The sequence below is a fragment of the Maylandia zebra genome, linkage group LG18, assembly GCF_041146795.1.
Source record: "Maylandia zebra isolate NMK-2024a linkage group LG18, Mzebra_GT3a, whole genome shotgun sequence".
In the NCBI taxonomy this organism is placed as follows: domain Eukaryota; kingdom Metazoa; phylum Chordata; class Actinopteri; order Cichliformes; family Cichlidae; genus Maylandia; species Maylandia zebra.
Window position 1 is genome coordinate 9,910,625 of NC_135184.1, and position 13,680 is coordinate 9,924,304.

Here is a 13,680-nt window from a genome sequence, read left to right on the forward strand (position 1 = left end):
AGAACCACATCATCCGCAAAAATCAGAGATGAGATTCTGAGGCCACCAAAGCGAAAGCCCTCCGCCACTTGGCTGCGCCTAGAAATCCTGTCCATAAAAATTATGAACAGAACCGGAGACAAAGGGCAGCCTTGGCGGAGCCCATCACCCACCGGGAACGAGTCCGACTTATTGCCGGCAATGCGAACCAAGCTCTTGCAACGGTTGTATAGGGATTGAATGGCCCGTAGCAATGGGCCAGACACCCCATACTCGCGCAACACCTCCCACAGGACGCCCCGAGGGACACGGTCGAATGCCTTCTCCAGGTCCACAAAACACATGTAGACTGGTTGGGCAAACTCCCATGCACCCTCAAGTATCCTCGAGAGGACAAAGAGCTGGTCCAGTGTTCCGCGACCAGGACGAAAACCGCATTGTTCCTCCTGTATCCGAGGTTCGACTAGCGGACGAACCCTCCTCTCCAGCACCCTGGCATAGACTTTCCCGGGGAGGCTGAGGAGTGTGATCCCCCTGTAGTTGGAACACACCCTCCGGTCCCCCTTCTTGAAGATGGGGACCACCACCCCGGTCTGCCAGTCCACAGGTACTGCCCCTGATCTCCACGCAACATTGCAGAGACGTGTCAACCAAGACAGCCCTACAACGTCCAGAGCCTTCAGGAACTCGGGGCGGACCTCATCGACACCAGGGGCTCTGCCACCAAGGAGTTGTTTAACTGCCTCAGTGACCTCGCCCCCGGAAATCGGTGGGTCACACCCCTCATCCCCAGACTCTGCTTCCTCCCCGGAAGACGTGTCAGTGGGATTAAGGAGGTCCTCGAAGTATTCCTTCCACCGCCCGACAATTTTCTCAGTCGACGTCAACAGCGCTCCGCCAGCACTATACACAGTGCAGGTAGAGCACCGCTTTCCCCTCCTGAGACGCCTGACGGTTTGCCAGAATCTCTTCGAGGCAGTCCGAAAGTCTTTTTCCATGGCCTCTCCGAACTCCTCCCACACCCGAGTTTTTGCTTCAGCCACTGCCCGAGCCGCATTCCGCTTGGCCTGTCGATACCTGTCGGCTGCCTCCAGAGTCCCACAGGCTAACCAAGCCCGATAGGCCTCCTTCTTCAGCCTGGTGGCTCCCTTCACCTCTGGTGTCCACCATTTGGTTCGGGGATTACCACGACGGCAGGCACCAACCACCTTGCGGCCGCAGCTCAATGCAGCAGCTTCGGCAATGGAGACGCTGAACATGGTCCATTCGGACTCAATGTCCCCAGTCTCCCTCGGAATGCTGTTGAAGCTCTGCCAGAGGTGTGCGTTGAAGATCTCGCGGACTGGGGCCTCTGCTAGACGTTCCCAGCACACCCTCACTACGCGTTTAGGTGCACCAGGTCTGTCCAGCGTCCTCCCCCGCCACCTGATCCAACTCACCACCAGGTGGTGATCAGTTGACAGCTCAGCCCCTCTCTTTACCCGAGTGTCCAGAACATATGGTCGCAGGTCTGGTGATACGATTACAAAATCGATCATCGACCTACGGCCTAGAGCATCCTGGTGCCACGTGCACTTATGGACACTCTTATGTTCGAACAGGGTGTTCGTTATGGCCAAACTGTGATTAGCACAGAAGTCCAATAACAAAGCACCGCTCGGGTTCAGATCAGGGAGGCCGTTCCTCCCAATCACGCCCCTCCAGGTCTCGCTGTCGTTACCCACGTGAGCATTGAAGTCTCCCAGCAGGACAACAGAGTCTCCAGGTGGAGCACCTTCCAGCACCCCCCCCAGGGACTCTAAGAAGGCTGGGTACTCCGAACTGCCACTCGGCGCATAAGCGCAGATGACAGTCAGGACCCGTTCCCCGACCCTAAGGCGCAGGGAACAAACCCTCTCGTCCACCGGGAAAAACCCCAACGTACCGGCAGCAAGCCGAGGGGATATAAGAATACCCACCCCAGCCCGCCGCCTCTCACCAGGGGCAACTCCAGACTGAGACAGAGTCCAGCCCCTCTCCAGGAGACTGGTTCCAGAGCCCAGACAATGCGTAGAGGTGAGCCCAACTATATCTAGCCGGTACCTCTCAACCTCACGCACCAACTCAGGCTCCTTCCCCACCAGAGAGGTGACATTCCATGTCCCTATTGCCAGTCTTGGCAGCCGGGGGTCGGTCCGCCAGGGCCTCCGCTCCTGGCCGCCACCCGGCTCACAATGCACCCGACCCCTATGGCGCCTCCTGCGGGTGGTGGGCCTGCGGGAGGATGGGCCCATGTCTCCTCTTCGGGCTGTGCCCGGCCGGGCCCCATGGACTAAGGCCCGGCCACCAGACGCTCGCCCTCGGGCACCCTCCCCGGGCCTGGCTCCAGGGCGGGGCCCCGGTAACCCTATCCCGGGCAGGGTAAACTGTTCCCTCGATATTCTTTTCATGGGGGTCTTCTGAATCGCTCTTTGTCTGGTCCCTCACCCAGGACCAGTTTGCCATGGGAGACCCTACCAGGGGGCAAAAGCCCCCAGACAACATAGCCCCTGGGATCCCTGGGACACACAAACCCCTCCACCACGATAAGGTAGCGATGACGTCACATTTTCAATCTCTATATAATATGCATGTTAAATTTTATATTTGGGGTGAAATATCAAGTCTTTTCAAGTAAACCGGTTCAAGTCCAATTCAAGTCCCAGGTCATTGGTGTAAAAGTCCAAGTCAAGTCACAAGTCTTAGAACATTTTTCAAGTCAAGTCTAAAGTCATAAAATTAATGACTCGAGTCTGACTCGAGTCCAAGTCATGTGACTCGAGTCCACACCTCTGTTGATAAGGCAGCGGTCCCTAACCTTTTTTGCGCCACGGACCGGTTTATGCCCGACAATATTTTCACGGACCGGCCTTTAGGGTGTCGCGGATAAATACAAGAAAATAAAACTAGTACCGGTGCCGAAAAAAAGAAGATTTATTCATAACACATGTGAAAAGACCCAGGAAAACCGAGTTAACGATAAAAACGATAACAAAATAACGCTGAAAACCCTGAAAGCCATATATTTCACACCTGAGCCTCAACTCTCGCGCCCAGTACCAAACGACTCACGGACCAGTACCGGTCCGAGGCCCGGGTGTTGGGGACCGCTGTGATAAGGAACATTACAGCATTGTTCTATGATGTGTTGACTTTTCATAAGATGAAAGGATGTAAAAAGGTTAAACTTTGTGTAATTGCATTTGTAATTAATTAAGTTAATTAGCCTATTAAGGGCTAATTATGCAATTAAAATAGTAAAGAAGCATATAAATTATTCCAACTTTGAGATTTTTCTTCGTTGCAGCAAAATTATTAAATAATTCATTCATTAATAGAAAGAAGTAAATTAATTCTAGCAAATGCAACAGATGCAAGCCAAATTAGATGTTAAAAAAAGTGTATCAATGCATCAATACTGTAGATTCACAGTACAGGGAACTTTCAGAGAAGCGCTCTCATCCTGATGGTCCTCTATAGGAGAAATGAACTACAGGGAGTGCAGAATTATTAGGCAAATGAGTATTTTGTCCACATCATCCTCTTCATGCATGTTGTCTTACTCCAAGCTGTATAGGCTCGAAAGCCTACTACCAATTAAGCATATTAGGTGATGTGCATCTCTGTAATGAGAAGGGGTGTGGTCTAATGACATCAACACCCTATATCAGGTGTGCATAATTATTAGGCAACGTCCTTTCCTTTGGCATGGTGGGTCAAAAGAAGGACTTGACAGGCTCAGAAAAGTCAAAAATAGTGAGATATCTTGCAGAGGGATGCAGCAGTCTCAAAATTGCAAAGCTTCTGAAGCGTGATCATCGAACAATCAAGCGTTTCATTCAAAATAGTCAACAGGGTCGCAAGAAGCGTGTGGAAAATTACTTAAATTCCAGGATCTGGTTAATTACAATACATCCATAATTTTGTATAAAGCTTTTACTAAACTTTTACCGGCAAATTTACAAACTAGATTTGAAATTCGAGAAAAGGTTTATAATGTGAGAGGCTTTGGAGAATTCAAATTACCCAGAACTCGAACAACCCGTAAAGGCTTTTGTGTGTCTGTATGTGGTGTGAAAATCTGGAACAGTCTGAGTTTACAATTGAAACAATGCAAAAATATTCATAGATTTAAATTTCTCTACAAACAGTTGGTCTGGTCACAGTATACTCAATGATGGGTTTTAGTGTGCTCTGTAATGTCTGTCCTCTTACCATTGCTGGTATGGATTCCAAAATAAAAAATAAAAAATAAAGTGTGCGTATGTATGTACATATATGTACTTGTGTGTGTAGATATATATGTATGTATATGTATGTGTGTCTGTTACTTGTAGTTATTACTGCCTGTTACCTGTGGTAATGCAATTTATAATTTATATATTCTGTATTCAGTTATGAAGGCTCTAATTGTTGGTTGCGAGCTGCCGCTTAGATGCTTGTATCTGCCCGGGGCTGTTGATGGGTCTGTATGCAATGATGGGCGTAGCTGCGGGAAGTTTATTGTTTTTTTTTGTTGATGAGTGAGTATAGGGGTGGGATTTAATAAGTTTTCTTCGTCCCACTCCTTTTTCAGGCAAGTTTTGTTTTTTGTTTTGTGTATTTTATGTTCAATATAGGTATTTGTTGTGCCTGAAAATGAATAAATAAATGAATGAATGAATGAATGAAAAACCGAGGCGCAAAATAACTGCCCATGAACTGAGAAAAGTCAAGCGTGCAGCTGCCAAGATGCCACTTGCCACCAGTTTGGCCATATTTCAGAGCTGCAACATCACTGGAGTGCCCAAAAGCACAAGGTGTGCAATACTCAGAGACATGGCCAAGGTAAGAAAGGCTGAAAGACGACCACCACTGAACAAGACACACAAGCTGAAACGTCAAGACTGGGCCAAGAAATATCTCAAGACTGGTTTTTCTAAGGTTTTATGGACTGATGAAATGAGAGTGAGTCTTGATGGGCCAGATGGATGGGCCCGTGGCTGGATTGGTAAAGGGCAGAGAGCTCCAGTCCGACTCAGACGCCAGCAAGGTGGAGGTGGAGTACTGGTTTGGGCTGGTATCATCAAAGATGAGCTTGTGGGGCCTTTTCGGGTTGAGGATGGAGTCAAGCTCAACTCCCAGTCCTACTGCCAGTTTCTGGAAGACACCTTCTTCAAGCAGTGGTACAGGAAGAAGTCTGCATCCTTCAAGAAAAACATGATTTTCATGCAGGACAATGCTCCATCACACGCGTCCAAGTACTCCACAGCGTGGCTGGCAAGAAAGGGTATAAAAGAAGAAAAACTAATGACATGGCCACCTTGTTCACCTGATCTGAACCCCATTGAGAACCTGTGGTCCATCATCAAATGTGAGATTTACAAGGAGGGAAAACAGTACACCTCTCTGAACAGTGTCTGGGAGGCTGTGGTTGCTGCTGCACGCAATGTTGATGGTGAACAGATCAAAACACTGACAGAATCCATGGATGGCAGGCTTTTGAGTGTCCTTGCAAAGAAAGGTGGCTATATTGGTCGCTGATTTGTTTTTGTTTTGTTTTTGAATGTCAGAAATGTATATTTGTGAATGTGGAGATGTTATATTGGTTTCACTGGTAAAGATAAATGATTGAAATGGGTATATATTTGTTTTTTGTTAAGTTGCCTAATAATTATGCACAGTAATAGTCACCTGCACACACAGATATCCCCCTAAAATAGCTAAAACTAAAAACAAACTAAAAACTACTTCCAGAAACATTCAGCTTTGATATTAATGAGTTTTTTGGGTTCATTGAGAACATGGTTGTTGTTCAATAATAAAATTATTCCTCAAAAATACAACTTGCCTAATAATTCTGCACTCCCTGTATGAGTTATGCAGCAGTTTGTGAATCCCTCTTGATTCTGGCAACCAAATTAACCAGCCTTGTTAGCAGAGTTTAATGGTTTGAATTACAGCTCACGTCTCATTGGTCTCAGCCTGTGCTTTAATTGGGGGATTTTATTGAACAGGGAACAAATCTTATTAGATTTCTCAATAAAAAAGAACAAACTGTAAAATGTTCTGTATATCTTTGTCCTTGGCTGTGATTGCTTAAAGAATATTTTTTTTATTTTGGGTTTTAGCACAAATTCAATATAGACAATAACGACGAGGGTGTGCTGCTGTTTCATTTCTTTGAGCAATCATTGGCCTAAGCCAATATTTAGCGTGTCTCTTAGTTTACATCATGACTGCAGTCAGTTGATTTTTACTGAATGCGATGCTACTGAGAATTTAAAAGTGTACCTCAAATGCCATGTCAGATTCACTTTATTGACATTCAAGTGTGTGTATAAATATATAACGCTAAAGCATTAATAAATAACTAACAAATATAAATAATGCATGAATTGTAATATTAAAATATTCCTTACTATTCCTTCAGTGCTGCCTTTTCTGTTATATAACTTTTTTCAGTCGTAAGATGCAGGGGAATTTTTTTTTACTTTGTTAAATTGCTGCTACATGCTGTTTATGGACTGCTTTTAAAATGCCCACCTTTCCCTTTTTTTCCCAAAGGAACACTTCTTTCTAAAAACAAATTGATTCTTAAAAAAAATGTAAGTCAATTTTGGGGCTTGTGATTTTTACACAGTGGCCAGATTTCTAAAAGTATTTTTTTTTGTTTGTTTGTTTTTTTAAATAAATGATTGATCATAGTGGTGAAGTACATTTCCCCACATTTTAAGGTGTTTTTAGAACTCACAGTTTTTATTGCACTCCCAGCGTGTGCAGAGAAGCTGGGGAACAATATGAAACCCTCCCTGTTAGGCTTTCATGACAATGTTGTTCATGACAACGCTGAACAACTTCTGTTACACAAAAGTTTCAGTGTTGTGCAAGACAACTGGAAACAAAAAAAATTAAAAGGATACATCTGCCACTGAGATTATAAAAGCAGAAGGGGTTCAGAACTAATTATTTTCCTGATCTTACAAAAAAATTATATAATACAGTTGAAAATTTTCATTTTACTGTTGCAGTTTTTTAACTGAAACAGAACTAACAAAGCCAGCACCCTTGTCTTTTCATGCTATTAAAGCATTTCGAGTGATGTAAACCAGCGCTATCATTTGCTCAGCAGTTGCAATATCTTACAAACTCACATTTAAAATGTATCACGGTCAGAAATGCATACAAGTCCAAGACTCAAATTTGATTTGAGCTCACACTGAATAGAAAAATGGGCAGATGTGGAAAAAATCTAATGGCATAATGATTAATATATGAAGATAAATTGCTCTATGGACGTGATGACTGGCGTAGGTGAAAATGCTAAAATGCCTCATTAATATTTCAGCAGAATCTCAGCTATTATGACAGATGTGTGTGAAGAAGTGATTTAACACTGGGCAAAATTCAGAAATGAAAATTGTTTGAAATACACAAACAGGAAGTCTACTTTCTTCACCATCTAATTTAATTTAAATGAAAATCTGTGCAGTTAATCTGCAAAGGAAAATTAAGCTGAAAAATCATTAACACCATTAAGGCTGAGTTTTCCAATTTTAGAAACAGAATACGGTGCAGAGTATTTGCTACACTGTTATAACACAATAATATGTTGTCAGCTTTGTGAGAGCAGTTTGTTTGGCTCACTCTTTGTTCAAGCTTACAATGCCCTTGTGTATAAAGAAATATTTTACTAGCCTGTTAAAGAAAGAATTCGCCCTGACCTCAAGTACATCCGACACTTCAGAGCATTCGGGGTCTACAATGTTGTGCAAAGCCTCAAACCAGAAGGCTGTAATGCTGTTTACTAAGAAACAGAACATGCAAGTTTCAACATATTTTGGGCATGTATGGTGTTGTGTACTTCTACTTTTAAAAAAGAAAGACATAGATGTTCTTTCTAGATGCTCCAGCTCCTCCCACAGTCCAAAGATGCGCAAGTTAAGTTAGCAATTCTATATTCTTTCTAAATTGGTGTGAATATGAGCATGAATGTTTGTCTGCCTCTCTTTGCCAGCTTTGAGACAGACTGGTCCTATGACCTTCAGACCTTCTTGTGCTATGACAGCTTAAACAAAAATCAATTGAAGGAAGTGGTTAATCTGTCTGAGAAATCAAAGACATTCTATGCTAAAGTTTGTGTAAAGAGTGGAGGGGAAAGTGTAACCTTGTAATATTCTAACACTGTAACATTTATTTCTACCTGGTTCTATAGTAGAATCATTTTGGCCACAACCAGGACAGTGTGGGATTTTGGCAAGTTGAAGACACCTAAGATTGTTTGTAACAGTGCAGGTGGGGAAAAGAATTACCTACTAAATCACGTAGTAATTTATATTGCAAGCGCCAGTAGGTGTTACTTTGTGCAGGCTGTGATCAGCCTTATGTACCATGAAACTTCTTTTTTGCAACCAGTGAAACAACCTGCAATGTAAGAAAACACCAGCAAATACAAAAGTGCTGCAAAAGCACACAAAACACAACAGAAGTGTTTTTGGGGGAGACGATGATTGGATGCAACAGTTGCAGAAGTGACAAGCTAACAGTAAACAGCTAATAGCAAACATGTATTTAAGGTATTAGAATTTACATTTACAACAAATACTCTGCTGCTTTTAACTGTGTCTCAGCGCAGTCTTTCACATGTTCTGGTTTCTGTCACTTCACTGGGTGTTCTGTCATGTTATTGTGTCCCCAGAAACACTGCTGTTGTGTTTTCTGTAGGGTTTTTTTTTTTATTTAGACAGTGTTTTGTTCAACTTCTGTAGTGTTTTGAGTGCTTTTACAGCATTTTTGCTCCGGGCCACTGTACACTGAAGTCAACCCCGTCCATCCACAAGTCAAAATGTTGGATTGTTATCTCAAAATTTACACTTGTAATTCAAAACTGAGAAAATAACTTATCTCTGCTAAATTGTGGCAAAAAGCGTATTTTTTTCAGTCACGCTTCTATATTTTTCACTTCAATCTTTTAAAGCACTTTAAAGCGCATTTATTGTAGTGAATCTCATTGTACGTCTTTTCTCTCTTTACACTAATCTCAAGTGATGAGCGAAACAGCTGCCCTCCCATCACTTTGTTCTGCCTATTAAATGGGAGCTCACTCCCCCACTGTCGCCAACTGGATCCTTGCCGGGTTTCTGTCTATACAACTGCAATGTCTTTACTTTACAAAGTAATCCCAGGTGCCCTGCAATGTCTGTTGAATGATAAATAAAACTGAACTCAGTTGGATTTGAATGAAATGTTGATATATGAAGTGCCATGAACTTAAACCAAGCACAAGAGACTTATTATTCATGTTCAAACAGAGCTGCTGCTTTTAGCTTTTTTTCTTTTCTTGGCTTTTCCGCTCACTCTTCAGCAGCAGATGGCATTTAAAAAGTCATAAAAACTAGTTACATTTAGCTGTGTGGGCCGTGCAAACCTCAAACAAACGAATGCAGATCAGTCTCTCTCCCTCACCTTGAAATGAAAAATGCATTCTGGTGTCACATGAACCTCTGTGACTCATTAAAGTGGTTTTAAATGTCAACAGTCTCTTCCCTCTCCCTCTCTCTTTCCATCACTGCAGGGAGCCTCAGAACCACTCTGTCCCCTATCACTACTATGAGCCACGTGGCCCAGATGAGTGCGCTATGTACATTTCTCATGAGCGTGGGCGACGGGGCAGTCACCACCGCTTTATAACAGAGAAGCGCGTCTTCGCCAACTGGGCACGGACATTTGACATCCATTTCTACCAGCCGGACTGGAGCCCCCCGCCTCTCCCAGCCAACCGGACGCTTGAGGGGACAGTCACTGCAGCTCCGCTGAAGACGTGACTTTTGTGGGGTTAAAGAAAATGCTTTAGAAATTTGTGTAAGGACTGTAAAGATTTGCATTCAGGGGGTGCGGCACCCTTGAAACAACGAATAAAACATGAAGGAAAATTAGTCATTACAGATGAAAACAGATGCAGCTCCAGCAGTGTTTTGTTTACTGTGGTGAACCAATTCAAACTTGAACAATCCTCACTGAAAGCCTTGTAAAGTGAGGTAATACAAGAAGGCAACATCATTACACACTCTGCTCATGATGCATGCTTGCAATGTCTTACTGTGGACTCTCTAGCTCGTCGTGTATATGTGTGTGTGTATGCATATCTTTACTAGAGGGATCACAGGGGATATAAACTTGAGTCTGGTCTATCAACAAAGTCACTGTTGAATCGTGGATCTGTGCAGGATTCGCTGAAGGATTCGTGGAAAGAAAAATACCATTACAATGTTTTGAAATCTTGCTACTGGAGGCAGTGCAAGGTGAATACAAATAATGGTGTAGCTCGAGTTAAATTTGGCTATTTGAAAGTGCGAACAGTCACTGTTCAGGTGTGATATTGCTCTGCATTTTTCAAAGATTGGGGAGGTCAAGTTGAATGAGATTTGTTAGACCTCCCATGTCACACAACAAAGGCTCAGACACCTTCAAAGCGTTTTTATAAATCACTTCCCTGACTCATTTAGGCTGCCTTTCAGATGTGTGCATTATGAGCTCACCCTAACTCAAATGTCCCGATGTCGCACAGTCTGGCTGAATGACAAGCGTGTACTGGTAGGTTTTATCCTGTGCGTATGTGTGTGTGTGCACCTCCTCTGGTGCCAGATGTATGTATCATAAGGCTTTGTTGGCTCCTGTCACCAGTTAATAGTGAGATCATATAGCTACCAGCTGGGTGTAAATGCACAACCATGTCACACAAGACAGGTAGGAAATTAGGATCGAGGACAGGGATGCAGGAGCAGCTATCCATCCAACTGTGTATCTGCTGCCAGGTCTGAAAGCCCATATCAACAAGAAGGAGAATTACACCGTTTCAATGAATGCTGGGTTTTCTTTTTACTTTTTTTTTTTTTAAATTAAACTGGTGAGTATGTAATGTGTCACTCTCTTGTTCTCATTTACATACATATACACTCTCCTCTTGTTTAATACAATATATAGTACATGTAGATTCCTGCTCTTGATTTTCCATCCCTCCTTTCTTGATCCATGAATAAGAATCTGGCATCGATCAGGATAAAGCAATGAGACGTGGGGTTATCTTAATGATACATCCTGGTGCTAAGTCCCTATTGATTTTACTCTCATCTCTGTAATGTGAGTAATGAGAGCAGAGATGCTGTGGGTCAGATACATGGGTGCTCGCACCATGAGGGCATGTTTCACATTACATTTCCTCGGCGGAGACAAAGACACAACTGCTTCTCATACATCATGAACAGCTGCTGCAGGGTCTGCTGCCAGGCTGAGAGTGCTTCTAACTTTGTACTGCAGCGAGAATCTGGATGTTTTTTTTCTTTTCTGGAGAGATGTTCACTCATCCATCAATGACAGTGTTATTTGTGTCTGTTAGCAATATGGTAATTAGTTGAATATTTTTATTTTTTTCGCCTAATTAAACAAATCATGCTGTGTAGGTTTGCAAATACTCACTCTTTCCATTATAGAAGATCGCTTTGGTTTAGAAAATGCAAGAAAACAGTGAAAAATGCTCATCTAAATTACCCAGGCTACCGTGATATTTCCTGATTGTCCAAAATCTGAAGATTTTTATCAAACAGCGATAAAATCCTGAGAAAGAAGCAAATCTCCACCAGTGGTATTTTTGATATCTTTGCTTCATAAATAACTTAAATAGTTTGACACTTTGGAAGATCTGATTATTCCCTTTCTTGCAGAAAGTTAGATGAAAAGACTGTTACCTCTCTCGTGGCTGTAGCCGGTTAGCGTAGCACAAGCTGAAAGTCAAATGTAAAAAGAAAATAATAATAATAAAAGCCATCTGCGCTACTATTTGTTTTGTGGTAGTCAAACGAAACATACAGACGCAAGTCTTAACAGTATCCTCACTCCCCCTGTATAAGCATGAATGGTATCAATCTTGTTGTCTGTAAAATCTGTTGTTAGTTTTATGTTGACCAGTTGACTAATCGTTTGAAAACTCAGTAAAGCACCATTTATCGGTAGCTTTGTTGTAAACTAAGTGCTGTAAATGCAGGGGAAAAAATGGAAACTATTTTTGGTACTTGTGTTCAGCAGTGACCAGGAGGGGAAGATGATGTATGTAGGCTGTGTGGAGGCGAGAGAGTCAGTGATTCAAGTGATTCACCTTCACCCTTGAGTGACGGCAGCTGCCATTTTCACTTTTCAATCTTGTTCTTCCTGTCTGGTTGTGACATCAGGCTGTGTCATACTGAAATAATAATGAAACACGGGACTAGCTACAAGGCTCTCTCATTACTCCCCAGAGCTACAAATAGATTCTTGACCATGTTCATAACTGAGTGTGGGAGCATTTTTTTGTGTTTGAAAATTGCACTGTACTGCCATCTCATAGAAGATGAGGAATATAAATCAAGCTGACAAAGAAAAGGGAATTGAAATATGCAGTAAAAGGACAATTTAGTTATTAGACTGTGGAGCTTTTACCAGATCAATAAAATCTGCTTAATTTATATTGGGATGATAAAAAGCTCATTGCATTCTCTAATACTCAGAAATATTAACATAACAGAACTGTAATTAAAAATCTTCATCTGAAGTCAGATGTTATACAGTTGTTTTGTCACTAAACAGGATATGCAGGCTTTTAGATTTTTTATATCATATAGAACAAGAAGCGCCCTGAGAGTGCAAACCTCTGCCAAGGCAGCTTTCTCTCTGGGCAGGATCTACTTTTAAAGGAATCCTATTAAATTGTGGATATATTTATTTAATTTTATTTGTTCCTTTTAAATGTACTTTAAAATGGAGTGGGTGTAAAATTTATTGTTTGTAGTGCAGTAAAAATAACACGTTATGGGGTCAACTTGAAAGAAAGGCAGATCTGAAATGTGACAGTGGGATCAGAGGTCATTATATAGGACATTATTTGGATATTTTCATGCAAACTGCAATGTGATATTTAGAATCCCCATATATCATTCCCCTATATACCTGTATGTTGTCACTACGAATAATGGCAGTAAGAAACATATGTTTAAATAGCTCTGCATGGCATTATTATCACTTTGAACTGTAGATCAGTCTTAAAGGACAGATCAAAGGTCAATTGAGCAATTACATTTTAAATCTTTATAAGGTATTTTATGTTTGCTGGAAATACACCTCACACTTGATTTCTAATTTTTAAGGATTTTTGTTAATTTTTGACCAGTAAATCATTAAGCTGGCCTCAAAAACCTTGATGTATGTAACGTACATTTTAAGTGATCCGTAACATGACAGCACTGTAAATGCCTACAAAGTTTCATCACAATTCCTTCAAAACTTTTAAAGCAGTTGTGTTTACAGACAGAATGACACGCACGCATGTAAACACTATCAAGCTTTTGATCTTCAAAAGTTCTATTTTGAAAATCACATCGTATTAAGGAGTCTTACTGTAATACACCAAATCTCCATCTCTGTCTGTCCGTGAACTCCTCCTACAGCATACAGAGCCCCTAGCAACCACCTATCCATCCATCCACCTTTTCATCCATCCTCTTCCACTTATCCTCATTAGGGTCGCAGGGAGCAACCACCTAACAACAACTAAATTCACTAGTCTTTTATGCTGAAATGGGGATTTTAAAGCATCGTGTAGAAGTCCTATAACTAGTAAGTTAGGTCATTACTAAGATTGTCGTTCTAATATGTATCAGGGCTTGTAGTCTGAAC

At 42.1% G+C, this 13,680-nt stretch overlaps 1 protein-coding gene across 2 annotated transcripts in view; it reads left to right on the forward strand.

Moving 5' to 3' along the window:
- Positions 1-12,559, forward strand: part of st6galnac5a (ST6 (alpha-N-acetyl-neuraminyl-2,3-beta-galactosyl-1,3)-N-acetylgalactosaminide alpha-2,6-sialyltransferase 5a) — a 72,748-nt gene extending 60,189 nt beyond the window's left edge. The window contains exon 6 of one of the 2 annotated variants that reach the window (XR_013094328.1): positions 9,551-9,657. Coding sequence is in view for 1 of the 2 variants with exons in the window: in XM_004555223.6 (XP_004555280.1) it covers positions 9,551-9,800 (250 nt within the window). In the remaining variant the exon portion in view is untranslated. Of the gene's footprint in view, positions 1-9,550 lie in introns of both variants that reach the window. The other variant, XM_004555223.6, reaches the window with a different exon arrangement.
- The last annotated feature ends 1,121 nt before the right edge of the window (positions 12,560-13,680 follow it).